The 23,601-nt window shown below is 36.4% G+C and overlaps 2 protein-coding genes across 5 annotated transcripts; both read left to right on the top strand.

The window, feature by feature from the left end:
- Positions 1–2,950: 2,950 nt before the first annotated feature.
- Positions 2,951–5,767, top strand: LOC111804304 (uncharacterized). 3 transcript variants are annotated; one of them, XR_015422623.1, is made up of 3 exons: positions 2,951–3,536; positions 3,802–3,904; positions 5,315–5,767. XR_015422623.1 is itself a non-coding variant. In XM_023689058.2 (2 exons), the coding sequence occupies exons 1-2, from the start codon at positions 3,064–3,066 to the stop codon at positions 3,809–3,811; spliced, it is 483 nt and encodes a 160-aa protein (XP_023544826.2). In that variant the 5' UTR covers positions 2,951–3,063; the 3' UTR covers positions 3,812–3,928. The 3 variants fall into 3 exon arrangements, 2 of the variants coding, with proteins under 2 accessions (XP_023544826.2, XP_086983602.1); XM_023689058.2 differs by lacking the exon at positions 5,315–5,767 and having other exon boundaries at positions 3,802–3,928; XM_087127476.1 differs by lacking the exons at positions 3,802–3,904; positions 5,315–5,767 and having other exon boundaries at positions 2,957–3,651.
- A 4,837-nt stretch (positions 5,768–10,604) lies between these two features.
- On the top strand, positions 10,605–15,924 carry LOC111784887 (phosphatidylinositol 4-phosphate 5-kinase 4-like). 2 transcript variants are annotated; one of them, XM_023665429.2, is made up of 8 exons: positions 10,605–12,173; positions 12,251–12,418; positions 13,464–13,629; positions 13,703–13,819; positions 13,895–14,088; positions 14,727–14,821; positions 15,198–15,270; positions 15,342–15,924. In XM_023665429.2, the coding sequence occupies exons 1-8, from the start codon at positions 10,975–10,977 to the stop codon at positions 15,640–15,642; spliced, it is 2,313 nt and encodes a 770-aa protein (XP_023521197.2). In that variant the 5' UTR covers positions 10,605–10,974; the 3' UTR covers positions 15,643–15,924. The 2 variants fall into 2 exon arrangements, with proteins under 2 accessions (XP_023521197.2, XP_023521196.2); XM_023665428.2 differs by having other exon boundaries at positions 10,606–12,173; positions 14,727–14,857.
- The last annotated feature ends 7,677 nt before the right edge of the window (positions 15,925–23,601 follow it).

Below are 23,601 nucleotides of genomic sequence, written 5' to 3'. Positions count from 1 at the left end.
CTCTGATACCATGTTAAGAATGAGAAATAGAAATGGAATTGGGATAAAAAGTATGATTTCATTCTATCACGTTTAGATAGGATACAAACTATCAACTAATACCTAAAAATAGAAAAAAAATATATATAACTTTAAACAAATCTAAGATAAAATATACTACTAACAACTCCCCAAAATATCTCAGATATACTCTAACTAATTATTAAAATATATATCCAAAATATCATATCTTAATACCTACCCAAAATCATAAATCAGAACCAACTATGCGAAAGTTGTCTAGTCTTCGAACAAGCAAGATTACCATTTCCAGCTCACATTTTTGTGTTGAGCAACCATACCCACATTCTACGGAACTGAACTAAGAGTGCTTTCTTATTCAAGTAGATACGACTATAAAGTAAAGGTTACAAATAACGAAGAAACTAATAGATTTAGATAGGATGCAGTCAAACAAAGCCTCAGGAAAGGGGAAAGCAAGGAACTGATCGGAAGGTCAAGCACCACTATTTTTTATTTTGGATCTTCCAAATCATTTCCGGGGAGGTTCGGACCCATTTTTTCCTGATCCTTCGATAAAAAGATTCATTCTCTTCATAAAAAAATAGGAGGTAGAACCAATAAATATTTCTTTTTCGATTCATCCCTAGAGTTGAATACCTCATTCAAGAATTGTTTTTGATCCAATCCGTATGAATCAATAGAAAAGGCAAATCCCTTATGGGAAAATGAATCTTGTAGCGAATACGTTCTTTAGTTGGGCTCCCGCCCCCTAATAGAGGCAGAAGCCAAGGCCACCGCGCTTTCATTCTTAGATCATAGAGTTGCTGCTTCCGGTACGACATCATGCTACGAGCTATTCGAGTCATCCACTCTGGTATAAATTGAGTGGAAATGGGGGTCTGTCTGGGTTGCTCTTCGCTCCTCTCTCTCAAAAAGCATTACTGGGGCAAGTTTCGGTCAGGTACATAAAGGGTACGAAGAATGCATTGCAACTTATGCATGTAGATATATGTGGCTCGATCACTCCATCATCGATTACTGACAATAAGTATTTTTTTCTTACTTGTTGACGATTATAGTCATTGGATGTGGGTATACATGCTCAAAGAAAAAGGGGAGACATTATATGCGTTCAAGAAGTTCAAAAGACTTGTTAAAAACAAGTCTAATCACAAGCTCAAAAAACGTGTGCACCGACCAATGTGGCAAGTTCTTATCGTAGAACTTCTTAAAGTTTTATGAAGAGGAAGGTATCAAATGTCAACTCATTACACCGTACATTCCAAAAAAAAAAAAAATGGTATATTTAAATGAAGAAATAACACCGTAATGAATATCATGATAAGCTTACTCAAGAACATGCAAATCACGACGATTTTTTGGGGTGAGGCAATACGACATGAGGTTTATCTTCTAAATCGTTTAATGAAAAAGGCATTGGATACTCACACGTACGAGCACACTTATGAGCATGCAGATGATGGGACCTATCATTTAAAATCATCTTCTCTTAGGTGGCTTTCCAGTCTGGTCAAATTGGATGTGTAGTACTTGTACACATGACCCACACGTACGAGCATGGGCCCACAAGGCGGGCTCGCACACCTCCTGGTTCTGCTCGTCAGGGTAACTTCTCTAGGCTGTTGTCGGATACTCGGAGGGAATAGCGACCGTCGTAGCATCATGATAAACATGATGATCATTTCAGTCTCATAGTGTACTTGTCCGTACTCATCATAAAGGAAAAGTATCCCAATGCACGTGAACGTACAATTATGCATGAGGTCCCATATTTTCCATTGTAATAAATCATGCAAGATAACCCATTCTTTCCTTCTATATTACGCTCACTAATATGCATGCATAAACTTTCATAAATCATTTCATTCATAACATAACTTTCAATCATAGCATGGGTTGTGCTTCCTAACTATCTTTATTTTAAAATATTTCATAGCATGTCATAACATATCATTGTTTAACATAACACATCATAATGCATCATGACATCTCATACATCACATAGCTTATTGTGCATTTATACAATCATATAATTTGACATACATATAACTATACATTAATAAAATGACATCACATCACAAAGCATATCACCCACATAACATATGCAAAGCCACTAGACATGCATCATCATACATAAAACAATTCTTCCAATCAGATCGATATAGAGTCACTTATTTAGTTGGTCTAGGTTGAAGCTACTACGACCTCTTGATGCTAGCTTAACATTGCTCTTCGAAATTTAATTGTACTTTAACGAGGACTACAATCATAATTAGAATTCTACCCGAATTGACTAGCCTAATTTATCATAAAATAATTTAAACTAGCTAAACCTAATTTTGCATAAAATAATTTAAACTTATTCCAACTCATTTAAAATTTTAAACCTAATTTAACTTTTAAACCACCTAAACCTAATTTTCTACAATTTAAACGAGCTAATTCTTATTTTTCACAGCAGTGTATAAACTTGACTTCAAATAATTTAAACTAGTTAAAAAATAGTCAGATTAATGTTAAATTTTTTTGAAAAGTTGAAAATGGTAGGAAAGAATCAAAAAGAATTCGACATATCAACACTACCAAACCAAAATCATAAAATTTGGGTTAGGTTAGATTTTTTTTGGGTTCGTTAAACTTTTAGAAAATAAAAAATAAACTTTTAGAAAATAAAAAATTTGTGTTGGTTTTAAGGTTGACATTGCTTTGGTTGGGTCAACCGACCAAGTAGAAAATAGAGTGACAACCTAAATGTATCTTACCTTACTTTTAAGATTATTCTAAACGTCAAGAACACACCACTGTTGTAACCGATATTAGTGATATATTATAAGTCGGTAAACGTTATTTGAGTGGTATGTCCTTAAATTTGTCCAAAATACGTTCCCCTCAAACGCTGGTTGTCGGCGCTTGGCTTTCCTTCTTCCCCAATTAATTTCTTGTCGGTTTCCTCCCTATCCCAATCCCTATATTTTCCTTCACTTTCTCTCCTTCTCTCTCACACCCCAAAAGAAAAAACCCTTCTTTTTCCCTTCCAAAATGGACGGCAGCACCGGCACCGGCACCGGAAACAGCCACAGACTCCTCGACGGCGTCCACCGGCGAAAGCCCACAAAGAAAACCAAACAACCCAACAAAAACAAACCCATCAAAGTCGTGTACATATCCAACCCCATGAAGGTTCAAATCAGCGCATCTGGATTCATGGCTTTGGTCCAACAACTCACCGGCCAAGACGCCGACTTTCCCGACCCCTCTAACTTCCCACCCGCCGCCGCCGTACGCGACGCCGCCGCCTCCCCCGACATCCACCACACCACGGCGGATGCTGATCTGATGATGAATAACAACCCTTCACTTACTGTTGAGATTCCAATGGAGGATGACCCCTTTCTTGGCTCTTTCTATGATGACATTGAAGATCTGATTTTCCCCCCTCCGGTGATCGGAAACTACCCTGCGCTGCTTCCGGCGGCGGCGGCAACGGCGGTTTTGTATGAATCTTATGCAAGGTGAAAAAGTGGCGAAAATCTTTAAATTATCTCTTTAATTTTTGCATATTTTGTATATGAAATTAGAGAATAACAACTATTAATTATCATATATTATATATGTTTTTATATTTAATTTCGCGAAAAAATTAGGAAAAAAATTGAATTATGAAGTTCATAGTGCAAGTTGATATTTAAAATTTTATAAAATATTTAAAAAAAATATTTTGATTTTGATTTTTCATGAAATTAATGGACCCAAACTGTACCTTTTTTGTTTGGTTAGGGTAATTTGAGCAAGTTGGGGAAAGGATCGAAGGGAAAGGGAATTGGGTGAGCCATGGAATATGATGTAACTCAACATCACAACCAAACAAAACCCTTAAAAGGTCAATATTTAAAACTTTATATTATTTAGATACAAATAATACACATTAATTAACCTTTATTTATACTAATCCTTTTTTTTAAACGTTTAAAAAGTGTCGATAATTTATTAAAAAAAATTATCTTAAACCAATCCGAGTTGGGTTAGATCGTTCGAGCTGTGTATTCAAATTTTTGTTTTTAATCAGAGTAAAATGTTAGTTTGTTCAATATTTATTTATTTATTTATTTTGAAACATTTAATTAAGATTTTATAACTTAATTTGAATATATAATATAATTTAAAACTATTTGTAAAAGTTGTTGAAGCATGATCATTACAAGCAAGTCGATATTTTATAAGTTAGTCGTAATTATAGTTCGGTCAAAAATCTATTTTATATCTATAATTATAACTTTCACCTTAAGTATCAGTAATTCTCTAATGAATAATTTGTTTATGATCCAATCATAAATTAAGTCTCTCTCGGGTTAAGTAAAAGGTGGGGCTCATTGTTCAAGTCTCAAAATGAACACTTAAGGGGATTACTCTTATGCTTACTCTATGTGGGAAAAGTGAATTCCATCTCGTGAATTATGTTCTTAGGCATATGAATAAGCTACGAAAGTTATTTTTACCAATGCAAAACAAAAGACAAACCCTCACAAGCAAGAGTTCATAACTCACTCAAGATTAAGATCGAGTTGCTAATGATCATCACGTTTATAATGAGAGATTAATTGTTTAGTTGTCCAGTCTTCTAAAAACTCATTGTATAGGATACCCTTACTCACATATCTCCACATGAAACGATTTGGATCAAACCATTAGTAACGAATCAATAATGTTACGAGGATAAGGCACTCATCTTTATCTATATACTCTCGACTATTTACATTATTACTTGAACATGATTCTTTTATATGTCATTTATATGTTGTTCAAGTTTAACATAATAATCTTGAATTTTATACAATATTCGATAATGTTACACAAAATAGAAAATAAAAAATTATTTCATTCATAAATAAAAAAAGGTTCAATTACAAAAACCACTAGCTTTAGGGCACAAATCACACCAATCTCCCACTTACAATAAAACGAGTAAGACTTACGATATGTGTTCTAGGGCATACCATATACCTAATATTTTCTCCCACTTGCGTTAGAGTAGGTGAAACATATTCTGTAGACCTAGACCTTATAGATGACCCTCAAACACTTTAGCCTGGAGAGCATTTATAAACGGATCAACATAGTTGTTTGCTTAGGCTATCTTTATGACAGCCACATCTTCTCTTTGCACAATCTCTCTATTGATATGATATTTTCCTCTATATGTTTCCCTCTTTAGCTTTAGAGTTTGCCACAACACCACTATTATCACACTAAGTGTGATAGGTTTACCCATATTTTGTTGCTTCACATGTAGCGATGTACGCAACTTCGATTGTAGAGTCTGCAATACATTCTTGCTTGATGCTCCTCCACATAAGGTAAACACTAATCATGATGTGAATTTTCTCGAATCCGCATCAGTTTAAAAATCGAAGTTCGTATATCTTGTGTATTCTTCGTTTTTCCTAAGTATTTGAGGATCATTTTAATTACTATCGAGTGATTATACTTAAGGTTTGACTGATATCTAGTGACAATCCCTATTGCATAACATATGTCAAGTCTTATACACAACATTGTATACATTAGACTACTACAACTAAGACATAAAGAATCCTTCTCATATCAACTTCTTGAGGTGGCTTAGGACATTATTGCTTAGACCATGTAATTCCATGCCTCAAAGGAAAATTGTCTTTTTTGGAATTCTTCATCGAATACTTGACAAGAATCTTGTTAATAAAGGATGCGTGAGATAAGACGAGCATTTTATTTTTATAATTACTTATAATTTGGATTCCTGTAACACGGTTCTTTTCCCATATCTTTCCTTTGAAATTGGTTAGCTAGCAAAATAGCCTATATCATTTTCAATGAGTAAGATATCACATACTCGATAAGAAAAGCTATTGTTTTCTTGCTGTTTTTCTAGTATACTCAAGGTTCATCAACATTTTGCTCAAAGCCATAAAATTTGACCATATTGTCAAATCTAATGTTCGAGGATCTTGATACTTGTTTTAATCGAAAAATAGATCTCTTAAGCTTGTAAGCCTTCTGCTCGTGACCTTGGTTTACACACCTCTCTAATTGAGTCATGTAGATGTTGCCATTTAGAAAAGCAGTCTTCACATCAATTTTTCATATCTTATAGTTAAAATATGTGTCAATGGATATAAGAGAATGCAAATAGACTTTAACATGGCAACACTTTCTCTTTTGTTGCCAACTCCTTTTGCCACGAGTCTAATTTTAAAGGTCTGTACCTTTCCATCCACTTCTCATTTTCTTTAGTAAATCCATTTACAACTTATAGATTTTACCGCATCACGAGGATCTACAAGTTCCTAGATTAAATTTGAGTGCACGGATTCTATTTCAATGTTCATAGCTTCAATTCATTCATCATGGTTAACATCATTAATTGCCCCCTTTAAAGGACAATGAATCCTTGATGTTACCATCGTTGTGAAAAGTTGAGCTAAAGTAAAGCCCATGTAACCGTTAGTTGGTTCATAACTCTTCCCCTACGACAAGACATTATCAATTCTTGACATGAATGTATCTACCTATCAAAAGTGAGGGAATTGTCAACCTCTCGCATGAGTAGTTTCATTGGAATTTAATTCATTTTACTCCAAGGTTTCACATATCTTCCTCTAAGAAAGTAATGTTTTTCAATACAAATACTTTATTTTTTTTTAGTAGAAGTAACCTCTAATCTCTTTGGATAACCTACAAATTGGCATACTTTAGAATGATGTTCCAATTTCTTTGATTGTGTTTTCAGCATATGCGCGATTGTGTTTTCAGCATATGCGCTAGACATCCCCAAATTATAAAGTTTTGTAAATTAACTTTACGACCTTTCCACAATTCAAAAGATGCCACAATTACACTTTTAGATGAATGTAGGTATAATGCAGTCTCCACTACATATCCCCAAAAGAAATTTGGTAGTAGAGCATATTCATCATGGGATGAACCATGTCTAATAAAGTTTTGTTTCTCCTTTCTAAAACACCATTTTGTTGATGTGTTCCAAAAGTTGAGAATTGGATTGTTATTCCATTTTCTATCAAATAATTTTCGAAACTCAGATCTATGTACTCTCCACCGTGATCTGATCGAAGTGTTTTTTGATGAATTTATCTAATAGATTCTCAACTTCATTCTTGTACTCCTTGAACTTTTCAAAAACTTCAAACTTGTATTGAATTAGGAAAAAATATCATATCTAAAATTATCTACAAAGGAGATGTCATATTCATACCCTCCTCTAACTTTAACATTCATCGAACAAAACAGATATGAAGGTATAAATTATAAGAATTCTTTGGCGTTATATATTTTCCCGTAAAAACGTCTTTTAGTCATCTTTCCTTCTAATCAGAATTCTCAAACTTGTAAAATGTCCAACTCTAGTTTAGTGAGAGGACCGCTCGTTAATAATTTTTCAATTCTATCTAAATTGATGTGACCTACCCTTAGATGCCAAAGACAGATTTTTTTTGAAGTATCTTACGTACCAACGGCCTTAATACACCATGTTATTTTCAACAAATGTAGAACAAATCTCAAAAAAACAACTTTGTCAACGTAAAAATTTAAGGAAGGAATTGATTAGCTAAACATGAAACTGAAATTAGCTTCCTCTTCATCATAAGAACCAAAAGTATGATTTCTAAAAGTAAATAAAGTTATTTTGAGACATTTTCGACAATTATTGCTATCACAATATCCCCGAGGCCTACTTTCATGATCATTTCTCCGTCGTCTAACTACTTCCAAGAGTCACTTTCCGAGAAAGAAGAACAAACATGATTAGTAGCTCCCAAATCAATTATCCACGGAAATTTAGCACCTGTCACTAAATAAGATTAAAAACTATGTAAATCATATTTACCTTTATTTCATGTCTTCTTTTCGTCTAGGCATTATGGTAGTTTCTTTTCTAGTGACCATCTTCGTTTCCTTGCAATGAAAACTCTTATTCTCACTAGAATTATTTTCATAGGTCGAACCTCTAAATTTGAGCATACTAGAAGTGACAACATCGGCCTCTACACTATTCCCTTTTTCATCATAAACTTAATGGTTTGTAGTTCATTGAGAAGATTAGTGAAGTTTTAACTAATTTCCTAACGACATTACTTAGGAAAGGAAGAAAACTCTTGGAGAGAGTTTTCAAAATAAAACTTATCTGACTAGACTCGTCTATGGTAGCACCGTCTATGGTAACATGTTCTCACATTGATGTTCATAACAACATTTCTAAAGGTTTTTAGGGTCCGATTTCTTCATCCCTCTAGCTAAAGGAATTGGTTTGGAGAAATGTCTTTAGTGTGTGACCTTAATTTTGAGAAGTTCTTCTGGGTCTACAGCTCACTTGAAAACATAGAGAATTGACTTCTTAGGCAACTCAATCTAGGACGTTTTAGCTCTTGATTTCTTCATCAAAGTTACTTAACTTAATCCTTTGAAGCTACCGAAATGCTCAATTTGAAGAAAAATGGATCGTATATGCAAATTCGATACTTACCCCCAATTTGAAACCAAAACTAACTTTCTTCCATTGAGCATGTTCCTTGGGTTAATTCTTTTCATGGTCTTCTACAAAAATAATCCTTGAATTTGAGTTTCCACATCGGTTGGAGAGGAGAACAAAACATTCCTTATAAGGGTGTGGAAACCTCTCTCTGGTAGACGCGTTTTAAAACCGTAAGACTGACAGCGATATGTAACGTGCCAAAGCGGACAATATCTGCTAGTGATGGGTTTAAACTGTTACATTAAATGTGTAGAAACTGGATGGTATTGGCCTTGCTCAATGACTTTATGTGTAGGCTCGGATTGAAATTTCAAGCTTACTTTGAACTTCTTCAATGGTTGCCACTATCCGAGAAATGGGGTTGAGGGAATCGAAAACTTGTGGATTATCTTATTTAGAAGTTGTAGGAACAAGTTTGAAGGAAATGGTGGAGAATTGCTCTCGTGTTTGGAAGATACTCGAGAGTAGGAAACCAAAAAACTCAACGGCTATAACTCACGATTGAGAGCTCGACTTAACTCGATTTTTGTTCCATATGAGTGCCCTAACTTCATACACACCTAAACTATAATAATAATAATAAAATAAATAACTAGCCAACATAGAAGTAAGGTAAAAGTGCTTGGAATGGGCATGCGGCAACATGAAACACTCCCTAAACGAGTATGGTCGTGACACTTAAAACAATGATAATATCTCATAAGATTGACAATCATATCGGTACATGATTATACAGCCTCGTAAATTTTGTATATCATGGTTGAACGTTCTTTACATAGACTTCATAATAACATACCTAATCACAATTTTAATTTCTAACTAGATGTGCATTCATATGCATAGTCTTTCTATCACAATTTTATAATAAATTTGTGGTCCATGATGTCTCTTATAGACATATACATATTCATACAAAGTTATGGTTGATTAGACATGAGTGTAACATATCACGTAAATCATACATAACCATTCAATTCAATAACACGTAATTTTAATTAACATGATACATTTTATTCATGCATTAAATTATCCATCCAACTTCGCTTTAAGGCACTTGAACAATAAGATTCTAAGATTCTAAGCCCACCGCTAATAGATCTGCTTAGGCCTTTTACTTATCGCTGCCAATCTCAAAGTTTTAAAACGCATCTATTAGGGAGAGTTTTCCACACCCTTATAAAGAATGTTTCGTCCCCCTCTCCAACCGATGTGGGATCTCACAATTTTGTAACAGCCCAAGCCCACGCTAACATATATTGTCCGTTTGAGCTCATTACGTATCGTCGTCAGCCTCACAATTTTAAAACATGTCTATGAGGCAGATGTTTTCACACCCTTATAAAAAATGATTTGTTCTCCTCTCCAATTGATGTGAGATGATCTCACAATCCACCCCACTTCGAGGCCCAGCGTTCTCGCTGGTACTCGTTTTTCTCTCCAATCAATATGGGATCTCACAACTTCTCTATGTTACATCAACATACATTGCAATCCCTTATTGGAGACATCACTGTATATCATGAAAGCTCTTCCTTCGATCGACACCGTGAGTATTTGTGTCGAAACTAGTACGTGTGTGAACACCCGAGTAAAAGAAGAGTACATAAATGATTGAGATCACATCTGAATGAAAATAATATTGTGGATAAGATGATTAAAAGAAAAATAAAAGAATTGAAAGTTACTATCTATACCAACAACACGCATGTCTCAAAATCCCAAGAAATCAAACGGAGTATCTTGTCTTGTCTACAAAACACAAGGATAGAACATTTAGTATTCTTTAGTCAAAATTGTTTTACGACCAAATGTCACAAAATCATGCTAAATATAGAACACCACTTGTCAAATGTTTGATGAACAAAAGAACGAGTCTCTCTCTCTCTGTTTCTCTCTCTAGATGATGTGTTCTATGCCAATGTCCAAGCATGGAAAATTAGAAAGGACTACACATTTAGAAAGAGCTTTGGTTGGTTAGTCAATTTCAATGGAACCAAAACCAACAAAGAATCAGTGTTCATCAGCAGTTTATAGACACGACCGTTTATTCCGTTTTCAGAAATTGGGACAACAAACGGATGAACTCTCTCCCTTTCATTCAAATCCTTCTTTTTTAGCATTTCTTGTCCACAAATTCATAACCTCAAGAACAACAAAACCAAAAAACATCACCCAAAACACGAAATTATGTTAGAAAGAGAGAAAAAAAGAAAGAAACAAAGACAGATTTTGGGATTCTTCTGTTCTAATGTCCCATTGATTGATTGATTGATTCATTCATTGTTCCATAATTCCTTAAAACTCACGAAATTCGATTCTATTTTCAATTTTTCACAATTGGGTATCCAAAAAAAATCCCAAATCACGATTTTGAATCAAAAATCCCATCTGGGTGTTTCAAATTGTCGTGTTTTAATCTAAGTATGAGCAGAGACAGTGGCGTTTTGAAGGCATGGGAAGCGACGGTACGCAAAACCCAAGCGGCCAAAAAGCGAGCCCACAGCATCTTCGGCACAATGTCGGTAGCTCACGCCGACGACGGCGATATCGAAGGCCTTGGCGACATGGTAGACACTGAATTGAATTCCAACGATGTCTATCACGCCGAGAAAATCCTCCCAAATGGCGACTATTACACAGGCCAATGGTGCAACAACTTCCCTCACGGACAAGGCAAGTACGTATGGACCGATGGGTGTATGTACATTGGTGAATGGAGCAAAGGCAAAACAATGGGGCGAGGGCGGTTCAATTGGCCGTCGGGAGCCACCTATGAAGGGGAATTCAAGAGTGGCTATATGGATGGGAATGGCGTGTATACTGGCTCAAATGGGGACACTTATAAAGGGAAATGGGTTATGAATTTGAAACATGGCCATGGGGTTAAGAACTTCTCTAATGGGGATTGTTATGATGGGGATTGGAGGAGGGGCTTGCAAGAAGGGAGTGGGAGATATCAATGGAAGAATGGGAACTATTACGTTGGGGAATGGAAGCATGGGGAGATTTGTGGGAAAGGGAGCTTTGTTTGGACTAATGGTAATAAGTATGATGGGAATTGGGAAAGTGGGTTGCCTAGAGGGAATGGGACATTCAAATGGCCTGATGGGAGCTTCTATGTGGGGTATTGGAGTAGAGATCCGGAAGAACAAAATGGGAGTTATTACCCATCTGTTTCATCAGGGAATGTGTTATGGGATCCACAAGATGTTTACAATGTTGATTTTAGTGATTGCAAGATATGTCATGGGGAGAAGGTGTCGCTTTTGCCGTCGCAGAAGAAGCTCGCGGTATGGCGGTCGTCGAAAGGGGACGACGGAGGGAAGCCGAGAAGGATGTCGGTTGATGGTCGGGTGAGTATCGATGTGGAGAAGCCGTTTGATAGAATGCAAATGTGGTGTGGCGGGGAGGGGGATGATTATGTGATGGGTTGTTGTAGTGAGAGGACGTCGTCGGCGGGAGGTCGGGGCGATGTGGCGGAGTATATGTTGGCGATGAATTTGGAGAAGGAAGGATTTGGGATGTCAATGAAGAAGCCAAGGTCTTGTAAGAGGCAAGGAGAGACAATTTGTAAAGGGCATAAGAACTATGATCTAATGCTTAATTTGCAGCTTGGGATCAGGTAGTTTGGTTGTATTTTTCAATTCTATTGTGACTATTTTGTTTAACTCTTAGTATGTTTATGTGAGGATTGATTAGGCATTCGGTAGGACGACCCGCCCCGGCTGCGTCGCTCGACTTGAAGCCTTCAGCTTTTGATCCCAAGGAAAAAGTTTGGACTAAATTTCCTTCGGAAGGAAGCAAGTACACTCCACCCCACCAGTCATGTGAGTTCAAATGGAAGGACTATTGCCCATTAGTTTTCAGGTACAATGCCTATTCCTTCCTTTTCTTACATTTACTCTTTGGAAGAAGATCAGTAGTTTAGTACAATGCTTAGAGAAATGGATAGAAGATGTGTGAAAGGAACGGTTAGGTTTACGTTCGGCATTCGTCGAGAATCTTATTGATTTGTTTATAGAATTTTTTTAAAATCTTATAGATGTTTCATAGATTATTTAATGGATGTTGTCGTTCATCATCAGACTCACAATTCATCTCCCTTCGGGGTCAAGCGTCCTTGCTTGCACTCGTTCCCTTCCTAATTGATATGGGACCCCGCAATCCACTCTCTTTTAGGGCCTAGCGTCTTTGATGGTGCATCGTCTCGTGTCCACCCCCTTTGGGGCTCAACCCCCAGTGTCCTCGCTGGCACTCATTGGACCCCTTTAATCCACCCCCTTTGGAGCCAAATGTGGGACACCCCTAATCCACCCCCTTTTGTGGCACAGCGTTCTTGCTGGTACACGTCTTGTGTCCACCCTCCTTTGGGGCTCAACCCCAGTGTTCTCACTGGCACTCGTTCCCTTCTCTAATCGATGTGGGACCCCCCAATTCACCCCTTTTGGGGCCTAGCGTCCTTACTGGTACACCGTCTCGTGTCCACCCCCTTTCAGGGCTCAACCCCTAGTGTCTTCGCTGGCACTCATTCCCTTCTCTAATTGATGTGGGACCCCCCAATCTACCCACATTTGGGACCTAGCATCCTTGATAGTACACTGTCTGGTGTCAATCCCCTTTGGGGCTCAACCTCCTCGCTGGCACATCGCCTAGTGTCTAGCTGTGATATCATTTGTAATGACCCACAGCTAACACATATTGTCCTCTTTGAGCTTTTCCTTTCGGGCTTTCACTCAAGGTTTTTAAAACGCATATGCTAGAGAGAAGTTTCTACACCCTTGTAAAGAATGTTTTGTTATCCTCCCAACCGATGTAGGATCTCACAAAAATCTAGTTGATTTGTTTACCAAAATTTCAAAATTGTTATAGATGTTTCATAGACTTGTTAATGGATATTGTCATTCGTAATCAGAACTCTGAGGAAATTGTTCAAGGTAGATCCAGCTGATTATATGCTATCGATTTGTGGGAACGACGCTCTTCGAGAACTCTCGTCTCCTGGTAAAAGTGGTAGCTTCTTCTACTTGACCAATGACGACCGATATATGATCAAGACAATGAAGAAGTCGGAAGCGAAAGTGAGATAGGGTTTTCTTGCATTGTTCATTTTTAAATCAACAATGGCTCTTATAATTTGGCCTCATTTTGCAGGTTTTGATAAGAATGCTATCTGCCTATTATAACCATGTGAGAGCCTTTGAGACCACTTTGGTAACCAAATTCTATGGTCTTCATTGTGTTAAATTAACCGGGCCTATCCAAAAGAAGGTAAATCAACATTTGTTTGCAACAAACTTTATTGTGTTCTAAATTCTATGAGTGATTCCTATGTTCTAAACATAGGTAAGGTTCATCATTATGGGAAACCTTTTCTGCTCGGAATATTCCATTCACCGACGGTTTGACTTGAAAGGGTCAATTCTTGGACGCACAACAGATAAGCCTGAGAGTGAGATTGACGAAACCACCATCCTTAAGGACCTCGATCTTAACTTCATATTCCGACTTCAAAAATCATGGTTTCAAGAGTTTTGCAGGTGAAAGTCTATACTTCACACAATGATATGATATTGTCCACTTTGAGCATAAGCACGTGTGGTTTTGCTCTAGACTTCCCAAAAAAGTCTTATACCAATAGAGATGTATTCCTCACTTATAAATCCATGATCATTCCTTAAATTAGCCAATGTGGAACTCCCTCCCATCCATCCTCAACAATCCTACCTTCGAACAAAATATACCATAGAGCCTTTCCTAAGGTCTATGTAGCCCTCGAACAACCTCCACTTAATCGAAGCTCAACTCGTTTCTCTGGAGCCTTCAAACAAAGTACATCCTTTGTTCAACACATGAGTCACTTTTGACTGCACCTTCGAGGCTAGCAATTTCTTTGTTCGACACTTATGATTCTATTGACATGACTAAATTAAGAGCATGACTCTAATACCATGTTAGGAATGATGAATCTCCACAATGGTATGATATTTTTACTTTGAGCATAAGCTATCACGGTTTTGTTTTGGGCTTCCCCAAAAGGCCTCATACCATTGGAGATGTATTCCTTACTTATAAACTCATGATCATTCCCTAAATTAGTCAACGTGAAACTCCCTCCCAACGATCCTAACACCTTTTCGTGTCTCATTTTGATGTTTGTTTATCGACTTTCTTGTAGGCAAATTGATCGGGACTGTGAGTTTCTCGAACAAGAAAGAATTATGGATTATAGTCTTCTTGTTGGTCTTCACTTTAGGGAAACTTCAGCCGCAGGTGAATTTATACCTTCCGGGACTCGCACTCCTACAGGTTTTTTTTGCTCTTTCTTTTCTTCCCTCTGTCATTTGAAAATATTTGCTAAAACCACCGCTCCTAAATGATGTAGAAAGTTCTCTATTTATAATCATTTAGAGAATCAAATAAATTACAAAGGATATGAAAATAACAATAAATGGAAATAACAATAATGGATACAAGCTATTTGCCTATAATAAAAGAACAAACATGATATCTATGGTATGCCGTAATAGAAATCAAATATCTAGATATTTGCTTACAATAAAATATCAAATATGATATATATGATAAACTATTGACTACAATATAGCCTCTCTCTCCCTCACCAAATTACGAAATGCATCTTTTTCAGGTGGATCCGAGAATGATGCAGCTCCTCGTCTATCGAGAGTCGACTTGGATCAACTCTTCCTAGATCCATCCAGGTGAAATCTCTATTGATTGATTCAGTAAAAATGGATTCATAACTCAACATACTCCGTTTTTGAACTTGTAGATGGTCGAGTATCAAATTGGGCGTAAACATGCCTGCTCGAGTCGAACAAACCGTGAGAAGAAGTGACTGCGAGTTTCAACTAGTTGGAGAGCCAACAGGAGAATATTATGATGTGGTTATGTTTTTTGGTATCATTGACATACTTCAAGATTATGACATTAGCAAGAAGCTTGAGCATGCCTACAAGTCCATTCAATACGATCCAACTTCGATATCAGCTGTCGATCCTAAGCAATACTCAAAGCGGTTTCGTGACTTTATATATAATATCTTTGCAGAAGATGAGACAAACTTTGAATGAAAATGTACTAAGCTCGTTGTTGAGAACGTATTTAATTTATAGCCAGGTCGAGCTGGACGGGAAGCTAGTCGATCGCCTGGTCACATTCTTTCATTTGTTTTATATATAGTAGCAGATCATATACTCATATGTTTTTAGTAAATGAGAAGAAAATTGAAGCAATAGAATTCGGTTTATGTAACCATTTATGTAGTTTTCATTACAATTACATAAAGAAAGTTTGTAACTGTATATACAATCTATTCTTTCTCTATATTTTAATGTTTACGCAAGATTTCTGAATCGTGCCATGAGAACTTCACGGTGGATGATGAGATTGTAACTTAGATTTCAATTTTTTAAGTCGTATCAAGATTGTACCCGACATATTGTTCGAATTTTTGGGAGTTTCATATTTTCGAAAATATGAATAACATGTCAGGTAAATCATATCATCCACCGTATAATTGTTGTAGCATCATTAGAAATTCTTTGTAACCGGATTAGAAATTCTTATTTTACTATTTTGAAAGTATAACCACTAAAATAATAAAATCTTAATGGAAAAAATGGTGCAAGAAAAGAATAATTTTAAGATAAAGTTTATGTTTTATGAAGTTAAATGAAGTATTTATGCATTCAATGTTGATATGTATACAATATCGACTTGAACTTAAGTAAAAAATTTAGGGTCTGTTACAGCCACTTTCAGCACTTCTGGGTTTATTTAAGTGTAGAAATAAGTTTGAAGGAAAATGATGGACTATGGTCCTCGAATCTGGAAGAAATTTGAGAATAAGAAACCTAAAATCTCGGAGGCTATAACTCATGGGTGAAGGCTCGACTTAATTTGATTCTTGCTCTAAATGAAGGCCCCGACTTCAGCCTTTACAGAGGGAATTTAAACCGACATTAAAACCTCGAAAATTCTCCAGTAAATGGGCAACCAACCTCCCTTTTGAATTTTGGTGGTTGGATTTGATGAGTTTGCTTCCTCTAGAACATACTTAGATTTGGCGATAATCCAGCTCTGAAAAATAAAAATACCACAGATTTTCTATAGTACACTCACCCGTCTCTTATCGGATTTTCTAATCCATGAAATATTTGTAATTTAAATGAAATGCAAGGGTATTTTGGTAATTTACTATCTTCGGAATGTTTTATTATTTTTTCTTTTTCAAAATCTTAAAAAAAATTGAAATTTCTTTTATAAAATCTTTAGTTAAAAATTAGCAAAATGACACTCCTACTCTTTAGGCTGACACTTTCCTTTTCAATGGTCCTATATATCCTCATGAATCTTTGTTGGGGCAATGGAACTACCTTATTAGAGTCCTTAAAAGAAATTTACTTGGTCTTCTTTGAATTCAAACTTCCTTACGTGTCTTTAAACCTTTCTTTAGCTTCCCTTAAACACAATATCTACGGCTTAAGAATTGAATAGATCTGAAAATATTATTACTCAAGAAAACAATAGAGAGTTTAGAATGAGAAATAGAATTGGGATCGAAGGTTCAATCTTCATTGATATTCACAACGTTTAAATAGGATACAAGCTACCAACTAATACCTACAAATAATGAAAATATAAACTAACTAACAATATTAACTGATTACGAATATCTAATGAAAATATAAACGAACTAAAAATATTAACTGATTACGAATATCTAAGATATATTCGATAATTAATATATTCTCCAAATATTAATGGATTACGAATGTCTTGACTAATTCAAACTAGCAATAAATTGCACTAAATTCTGACAATCTTCTTAGTACAAGTTTATTTCTAAGCTCCGAGAGCCTTATGAAAAACTTCAAACTTCACTTTGGCAAGTGTCTTAGTAAATATGTCTACAACTTGCTCATTAGCATGTATTACAATTCAACATCCTGCGATAACACTTTCTCTTGAACAAAATGATAATGAGTTTCAATATATTTCGAACGAGCATGAAACATCGAATTTTCAGCAAGTTTTATTGCACTTTCATTATCACAATTAATTTGAATTGATTGGTTGAGAGTAGTCACCATCTCTTGAATAAGCCTCGTTAGCCACAAACACTCTTGAGTAGCCATTGTAGCAGCTACATATTCTACTTCACAACTTGACAAAGCAATGATGCTTTGCTTTTTAGTGCACCATGAAATTGCAGCAGAACTTGCTATAAAACAAAAACCTGTTGTGGAGCATCTGTCGTTCACGTCAACATCCACAAAACCACTCAATAAAAATGACTTTGATTTATCATACATTAATCCATAATTAGAGTACCCTTAATGTAACAAAGAATCCTTTTTGCTGCAATTAAATGAGTATCATGTGGTTGATCCATAAATTGAGACACAGCTCCTACTCAAAAAATAATGTCTGGCCTTGTGAGAGTTAAATAGAATAAACTACCAACAAGTTGACGAAAGAATGTAGCATCTACTCATGACTTTCCTTTCTTTCTAGCTAATTTGAGATTTGGTTCCATAGTAGTTTTTTCTCTTGAATTCTCTATACGAAACTGCTGCAATAAACTTGATACATATCTTTTTTTAGAGAGAAAATAACCATCATCACATTTTTAAGTTCCAAACTCAGAAAACAATCAACTTCACCTAATCTTTTCATTTCAAAACGAACATACAAGACATCTTGGAGACCACTGATTTCAACAATATCATCACTAGTAATAATCATGTCATCAACATAAAGTAAGAGCAAGATGCATCCAGTTGTTGTTTTCTTAACAAATAAGCTCGGATCAGCACATGAAGACTTAAAACCACAAAAATTAAAATATTGAGCAATCTTATCAAACCAAGCACAAGGAGCTTGTTTGAGTCTGTTCAATGCATTCTTAAGTCTGCACACATAATCAGAATATTCTTTAGAGGTAAATTCTTGCGGCTGCTCCATAAAAATATCATGATCCAACTCTCTGTAAAGGAAAGCATTTTTCACATCAAGCTGCCATAAATTTTAGCCTTACTAGCAGCTAAAGAGATGATTGTCCGTAATGTTACCATCCTTGCGACCTGACTAAAAGTCTCATCATAGTCTCGACCATATTGCTGAGAGAACCCACGAGTAACAAGACGAGCTTTGTGTCTATCAATTCTACCACAAGCTTTTTTCTTCACCTTGTAAACCCACTTACAAGTAATTAAATCGGCATCATGAGACTTTGATACAAGCTCCCAGGTGCCAGTTTTTTTTAGTGCTGAAATTTCTTCCATCATTGCATTTTCCCATCCTTAAATTTCTTTAGCTTCACTGTATAACTTCGACTCATTTTCACTATCTCCTATAAAAAAAACAGGACAGAACAGACAAATGACCTGGTTATTTTTTCTGTTTTTGAGGATTTTTTCTTTTGGCAACTTCAATATTTGTAGTGGCTTCTGTATTCTCTTCAGTTTGAATGTCTATCGCAATTGAAAAATCTTTTCTCCCTCATGTAGAATCATCAGGAAAAAGTGCAACAGTACTTGTACTTGTGCTCCCATCTGCATCGTCTTTGTAACTTGAAATTTCATCAATCACCACATCACAAGACACAATAACCATCTTTGTTTCCAAATCCATACACCTCCAACCCTTTCTATAAGTATCATAGCCAACAAAAATGCATTTCTTGGCCTTTGGGTCAAGTTTAGTTCAATTATGTTTCAGTACATGAACATAACAAATAGACCCAAAAATACGAAAGTAACTCACATTGGATTTACGATGATAAATCAGCTCGAATGGTGATGATTCTATCACTAGTCATGGAGGCAGCCAATTTACGACATTGTTAGCTGTTTGAAAAACTAATGCCCATAACTCTCTTGGAAGACTCCTCGCATGCAGCCAAGACAAGCAAACTGATGTAAGATGAGCTAACTTGTGCTCAGCCACCCCATTTTGTTGCAGGGTTTCTGGACAAGTCAGTTGACGCTGAATCCCATGCTCCTTACAGTATTCCATAAAATCATTTGAAAGAAATTCCCCTCTATTATCAGTGCTCAAGCACTTGATTTTCAATTCAAATTCTTTTTCCACAACATGCTTAAACTTAATAAACTTTGAAAAAGCTTCACTTTTGTGTTCTAAGAAGTATACCCAATTGAAGCGAGAGAAATCATCCACAAACACCATCACATAATGAAGGCCCGTATAGCTTGTTGTTCGCGTCGGTCCCAAAAGAAAGAATGAATCAATTTCAATATTGTTGAAGCTCTATTCTTTGAGCTTATGAAAGAAAGACGATGAGACTTGCCATATTGGCAGTCTGGACAAATCTCATCATCCTGAATATCTTTAAAGATAGGGACACCATCAAGAAGTTGTTTTGTGGATATTTTCTGCAACAACTCAAATCCCACATGACCTAAACGAGCATGCCAAAGAGTTGAGCTTGCATTATGTGTAACTTTCTTGATATATTCATCACTATCTGATAAAACATACAGAGATTCTTTTATTTTTCCACAGAACATGATATAGCAGCAACATGTTTCACATTAGAAAGTATTTGAACGTCTTTAGGACCAGAAAGAACATACCTTCCTAAATCTGTTATTTGTGATGTAAAAGCAAGGTTTTTCTTCAAACCAGGAACATGATAAACGTTCTTGAGTAGAACACTCCCATCATTCAAATCTCCTTTCGTCACAGGATGCATTGAATTATCAGCTGTCACAATGACCTTCTTTTGACAATGTGGACGAACATCTGATAGAAGAGTTTCATTTCCAGTTGCATGATCAGAACAACCAGAATCGACAGTCCATTCTTCATTGTAGTCTATAAAGGCATGAGCATTTGTAGAGACATCATCTTGATGTACAGCTGAAGTCACATTTGTTGGCTGGTCAAGAACCTCAGTGGTTGATGTACAGCATTTGCTTCTGATTCCTGCATTTTAACTCGACAATTTGGCTTAATATGATATGACTTTCCGCAACGATGTCACACCACTTTCACCTGAGATCTCGTTTGAAATGGCCAAGTTTTTCACACTTGTAACAAGTTTTATGTGGCTTTTTTGACAACTCCTCACTTCTGAATTGATTCCCATTACTTGATGAAGGCTTTGAATGAAAATTTTGTCTCCTTTGATCTTTGACATACAACACATCTTCAGACTTTGGGGAAAGCTCGTTGCTCCTAGTCATTTGCTTAATCAAAGCTTTTTGATTAGAAAGCAGATTCTCCAATTCAATAACAGTAGGCTGATTTTGTTGGAATAAACCTAAAATGCTAAATGTTAGTTTTGTTGAAATAAACTTAAAATGCTAAATGTTAATTTTAGGTAATTTGTTAGGAGGGTTAATTTGAGAAGTAAGGTGAAAGAAAAGGCCATGAAGGGTTATGGGTGTCTCTCCCGTACCTATTATTAGAGTTAGAAAACTTATAAATACATGATACTTTTATTGTAAAGTCAGAGAAAAAACGAGAGAAAACAAATACAGAGCAATAGAAAAGGCTTTTTTTGATAAACTCGGTGTTCTTTGTCTCATTGTCTCTCCTCTCTCGACATCTCTTTCACAAATACGTGAGTAATATTTTTCACAAATTGGTATCGGAGCGTTCTATCGTTAGTGTGTGTGTGAGATTTATTTTAACAAATTGGTATCAGAGCCAATGGCGAATGTGATGGGTCAAATGCCGCTACCACGATTAATGAAGACAAACTACGAGAATTGGAGCATCCAAATGAAAGCTCTTCTCGATTCTCAAGATGCATGGGAGGTGTTCGAAGAAGGTTTCAAAGAACCAAAGGATACCACGAGTTATACGACAGCACAAAACAAGGCGTTAAAAGAATTGCGATCAAAGGATCAGGCGGCATTATACATGTTGTTCCGAGCCGTTGACGAGTCGGACTTTGAGAAGATTGTCAAGGCAACTATTTCAAAAGAAGCGTGGGACACTTTAGAAAAGGTGTTCAAAAGAACCGACCGAGTCAAGCAAGTGCATCTCCAAACTCTTCGTGACGAATGGAGAGCATGAAGATGGAGTCAGAAAATGTATCTGACTACATTACGTGCGTACAGACTGTAGTAAACCAACTAAATCGAAACAGAGAAATGTTACCTGAGACGCGGGTTGTGGAGAAGATCTTGAGGTGATTAACCAACAACTTCGAGAATGTTGTATGTGCGATAAAAGAGTCAAAGGACCTAGCAACGTTCACGGTCGATGAGCTCGCCAGTTCTCTCGAGACACACGAGCAACGTAAGAAAAAGAAGGAGGAAACACTCGATCAAGCACTTCAAACCAAGGCATTAATCAAAGATGAAAAGAAAAAGGTACTCTACTCTCAAAATTTTCAAGGTAGAGGTCGTGGAAGTTGTGAAAATGGTCGAGGTGGTCAAGGCAGTAGCAATGAAGGACATTATAAGGAGAAGAGACAGTCGAGCCAAGCAAATTGTCGAAGAAGAGGACGTAGTCAAAGACACAATCAAGGATATCATTCTAACTTTTAGTGCTATAAGCGTAAAAAATATGGTCACTTTGCGAATGATTGTAACTTCGACAAATGTTACAATTATGGTAGAGTGGGGCATTTTGCAAGAGATTGTCGAGCTGACAAAAAGATGGAAGAAACGATCAACCTAGCTTTGGATGACGCAACAAATGAAGGCATTCTCTTGATGGCCTAAAATGAAGAGTTGAAAGCAAAAGAACACGGCGGCACGAAAGACGATGGTGGTAGTCGTGAGGCAATGAAAGCTATTGAAAATGAGGTGATACACAGTGGATATGGCAAAATCGCGGTATCGGAGATGAGAAAATCGAAGAAGGATGAACAACCAGATAATAGAGAGCTTGAGCTCAAATAGAGAGAGCTCCAATGGCGGGAAAGGGAATTTAAGGAAGAAAGACGAAAGAGGATGAGAATGGAAGAGAAAATGGAAGAAGAAAAGATGGAATGGAGAGAAAGGATGGCAGAAATGCAGATTGAACATGAGAAACAGATGGTGCAAATGCAAGCTGCAATCCCTTCAAAATCCCAAAACAATGAAGAAGAAGAAGTCTATGCGATCAGCGAACGAGCCAAAGAAACTGTCAGATCATGAGGAGGATAATAGAGATTCAGAGCAACAACCCAAAACTGCCGTGGATAAGTCTCAATTGCAGACATTGAAATCCCTGAACTAGCGCCTCTCGAAGGATTAAGTAGAGATTGAAAAAGAAAAGAGAGTTTTAGAAATGGAGATTGAAAGGTTAGAGAAGGAAGTAGCTAAGCTGAGTGAGAGTTTTTTCTATCAAACTGGAGAAGGAAGAGAATGGGAAGGTAATCTGTGAGCTCGTGAAGAAAATTGAAGAAGGTGTGGAGAAAGAGAATGACTTATTAATAGAGATTGATGGTCTAGTGGAAGAGCTAGTGAGGGAGGATAAAGATATAGAGATGTTAACTCAACAGAGAGACTCACTCGACGTGAATTTGAATCGGGTCTAATAAGAGGCAATGAATATACGACACACGATTGAGATAATCGCTCGTGATAAAGCCGAAATGGAGGAGGCAAAAAAAAGCTATGACGTCTGAGTCGAGCGTGGCTGAGAACGGGAGAAATGAGGAGTTGGTGTCTCAAATGGGCTGTTCTCGAGAAGCTCCAAATGAAGTTTCGTCAGAAAATGACAAGCTTAGTTTGCTGCTCGAGGACAAGGAGAGGAAATTGAAGAAACCATGACTGAGCTCGAGAAAATGAAAACGGCGCAAGTGAAATCGTTGAATATAGCATTTAAGTTTATGAGGAATTTTGGTTGGAATAAACTTAAAAAGCTAAAAGTTAGTTTTGTTGAAATAAACTTAAAATGCTAAATGTTAATTTTAGGTTTGGTTGAAATAAACTTCAAATATAAATGTTAATTTTAGGTAATTTGTTAGAAGAGGTTAATTTGAAAAATAAGGTGGAAGAGAAATCCAAGAGCTTTGTACTAATAATGTGAAGGTTATGGGTGTGTAACAGCCCAAAATTTTCTAC

The sequence above is a fragment of the Cucurbita pepo genome, chromosome 10 (genome assembly GCF_057944985.1).
Source record: "Cucurbita pepo subsp. pepo isolate OVF chromosome 10, ASM5794498v1, whole genome shotgun sequence".
Taxonomy (NCBI): domain Eukaryota; kingdom Viridiplantae; phylum Streptophyta; class Magnoliopsida; order Cucurbitales; family Cucurbitaceae; genus Cucurbita; species Cucurbita pepo.
The sequence above is the reverse complement of the archived record's forward strand: the minus strand, read 5'-3'. Positions and strand labels throughout refer to the sequence as shown.

Coding starts and splice junctions, on each gene's coding strand:
- LOC111804304 (XM_023689058.2), top strand. CDS start 3,064: ATGGACGGCAGCACCGGCACCGGCACCGGAAACAGCCACAGACTCCTC.
- LOC111784887 (XM_023665428.2), top strand. CDS start 10,975: ATGAGCAGAGACAGTGGCGTTTTGAAGGCATGGGAAGCGACGGTACGC. Junction 12,174..12,250: donor AATTTGCAGCTTGGGATCAG/GTAGTTTGGTTG, acceptor AGGATTGATTAG/GCATTCGGTAGGACGACCCG. Junction 14,858..15,197: donor CGGGACTCGCACTCCTACAG/GTTTTTTTTGCT, acceptor CATCTTTTTCAG/GTGGATCCGAGAATGATGCA.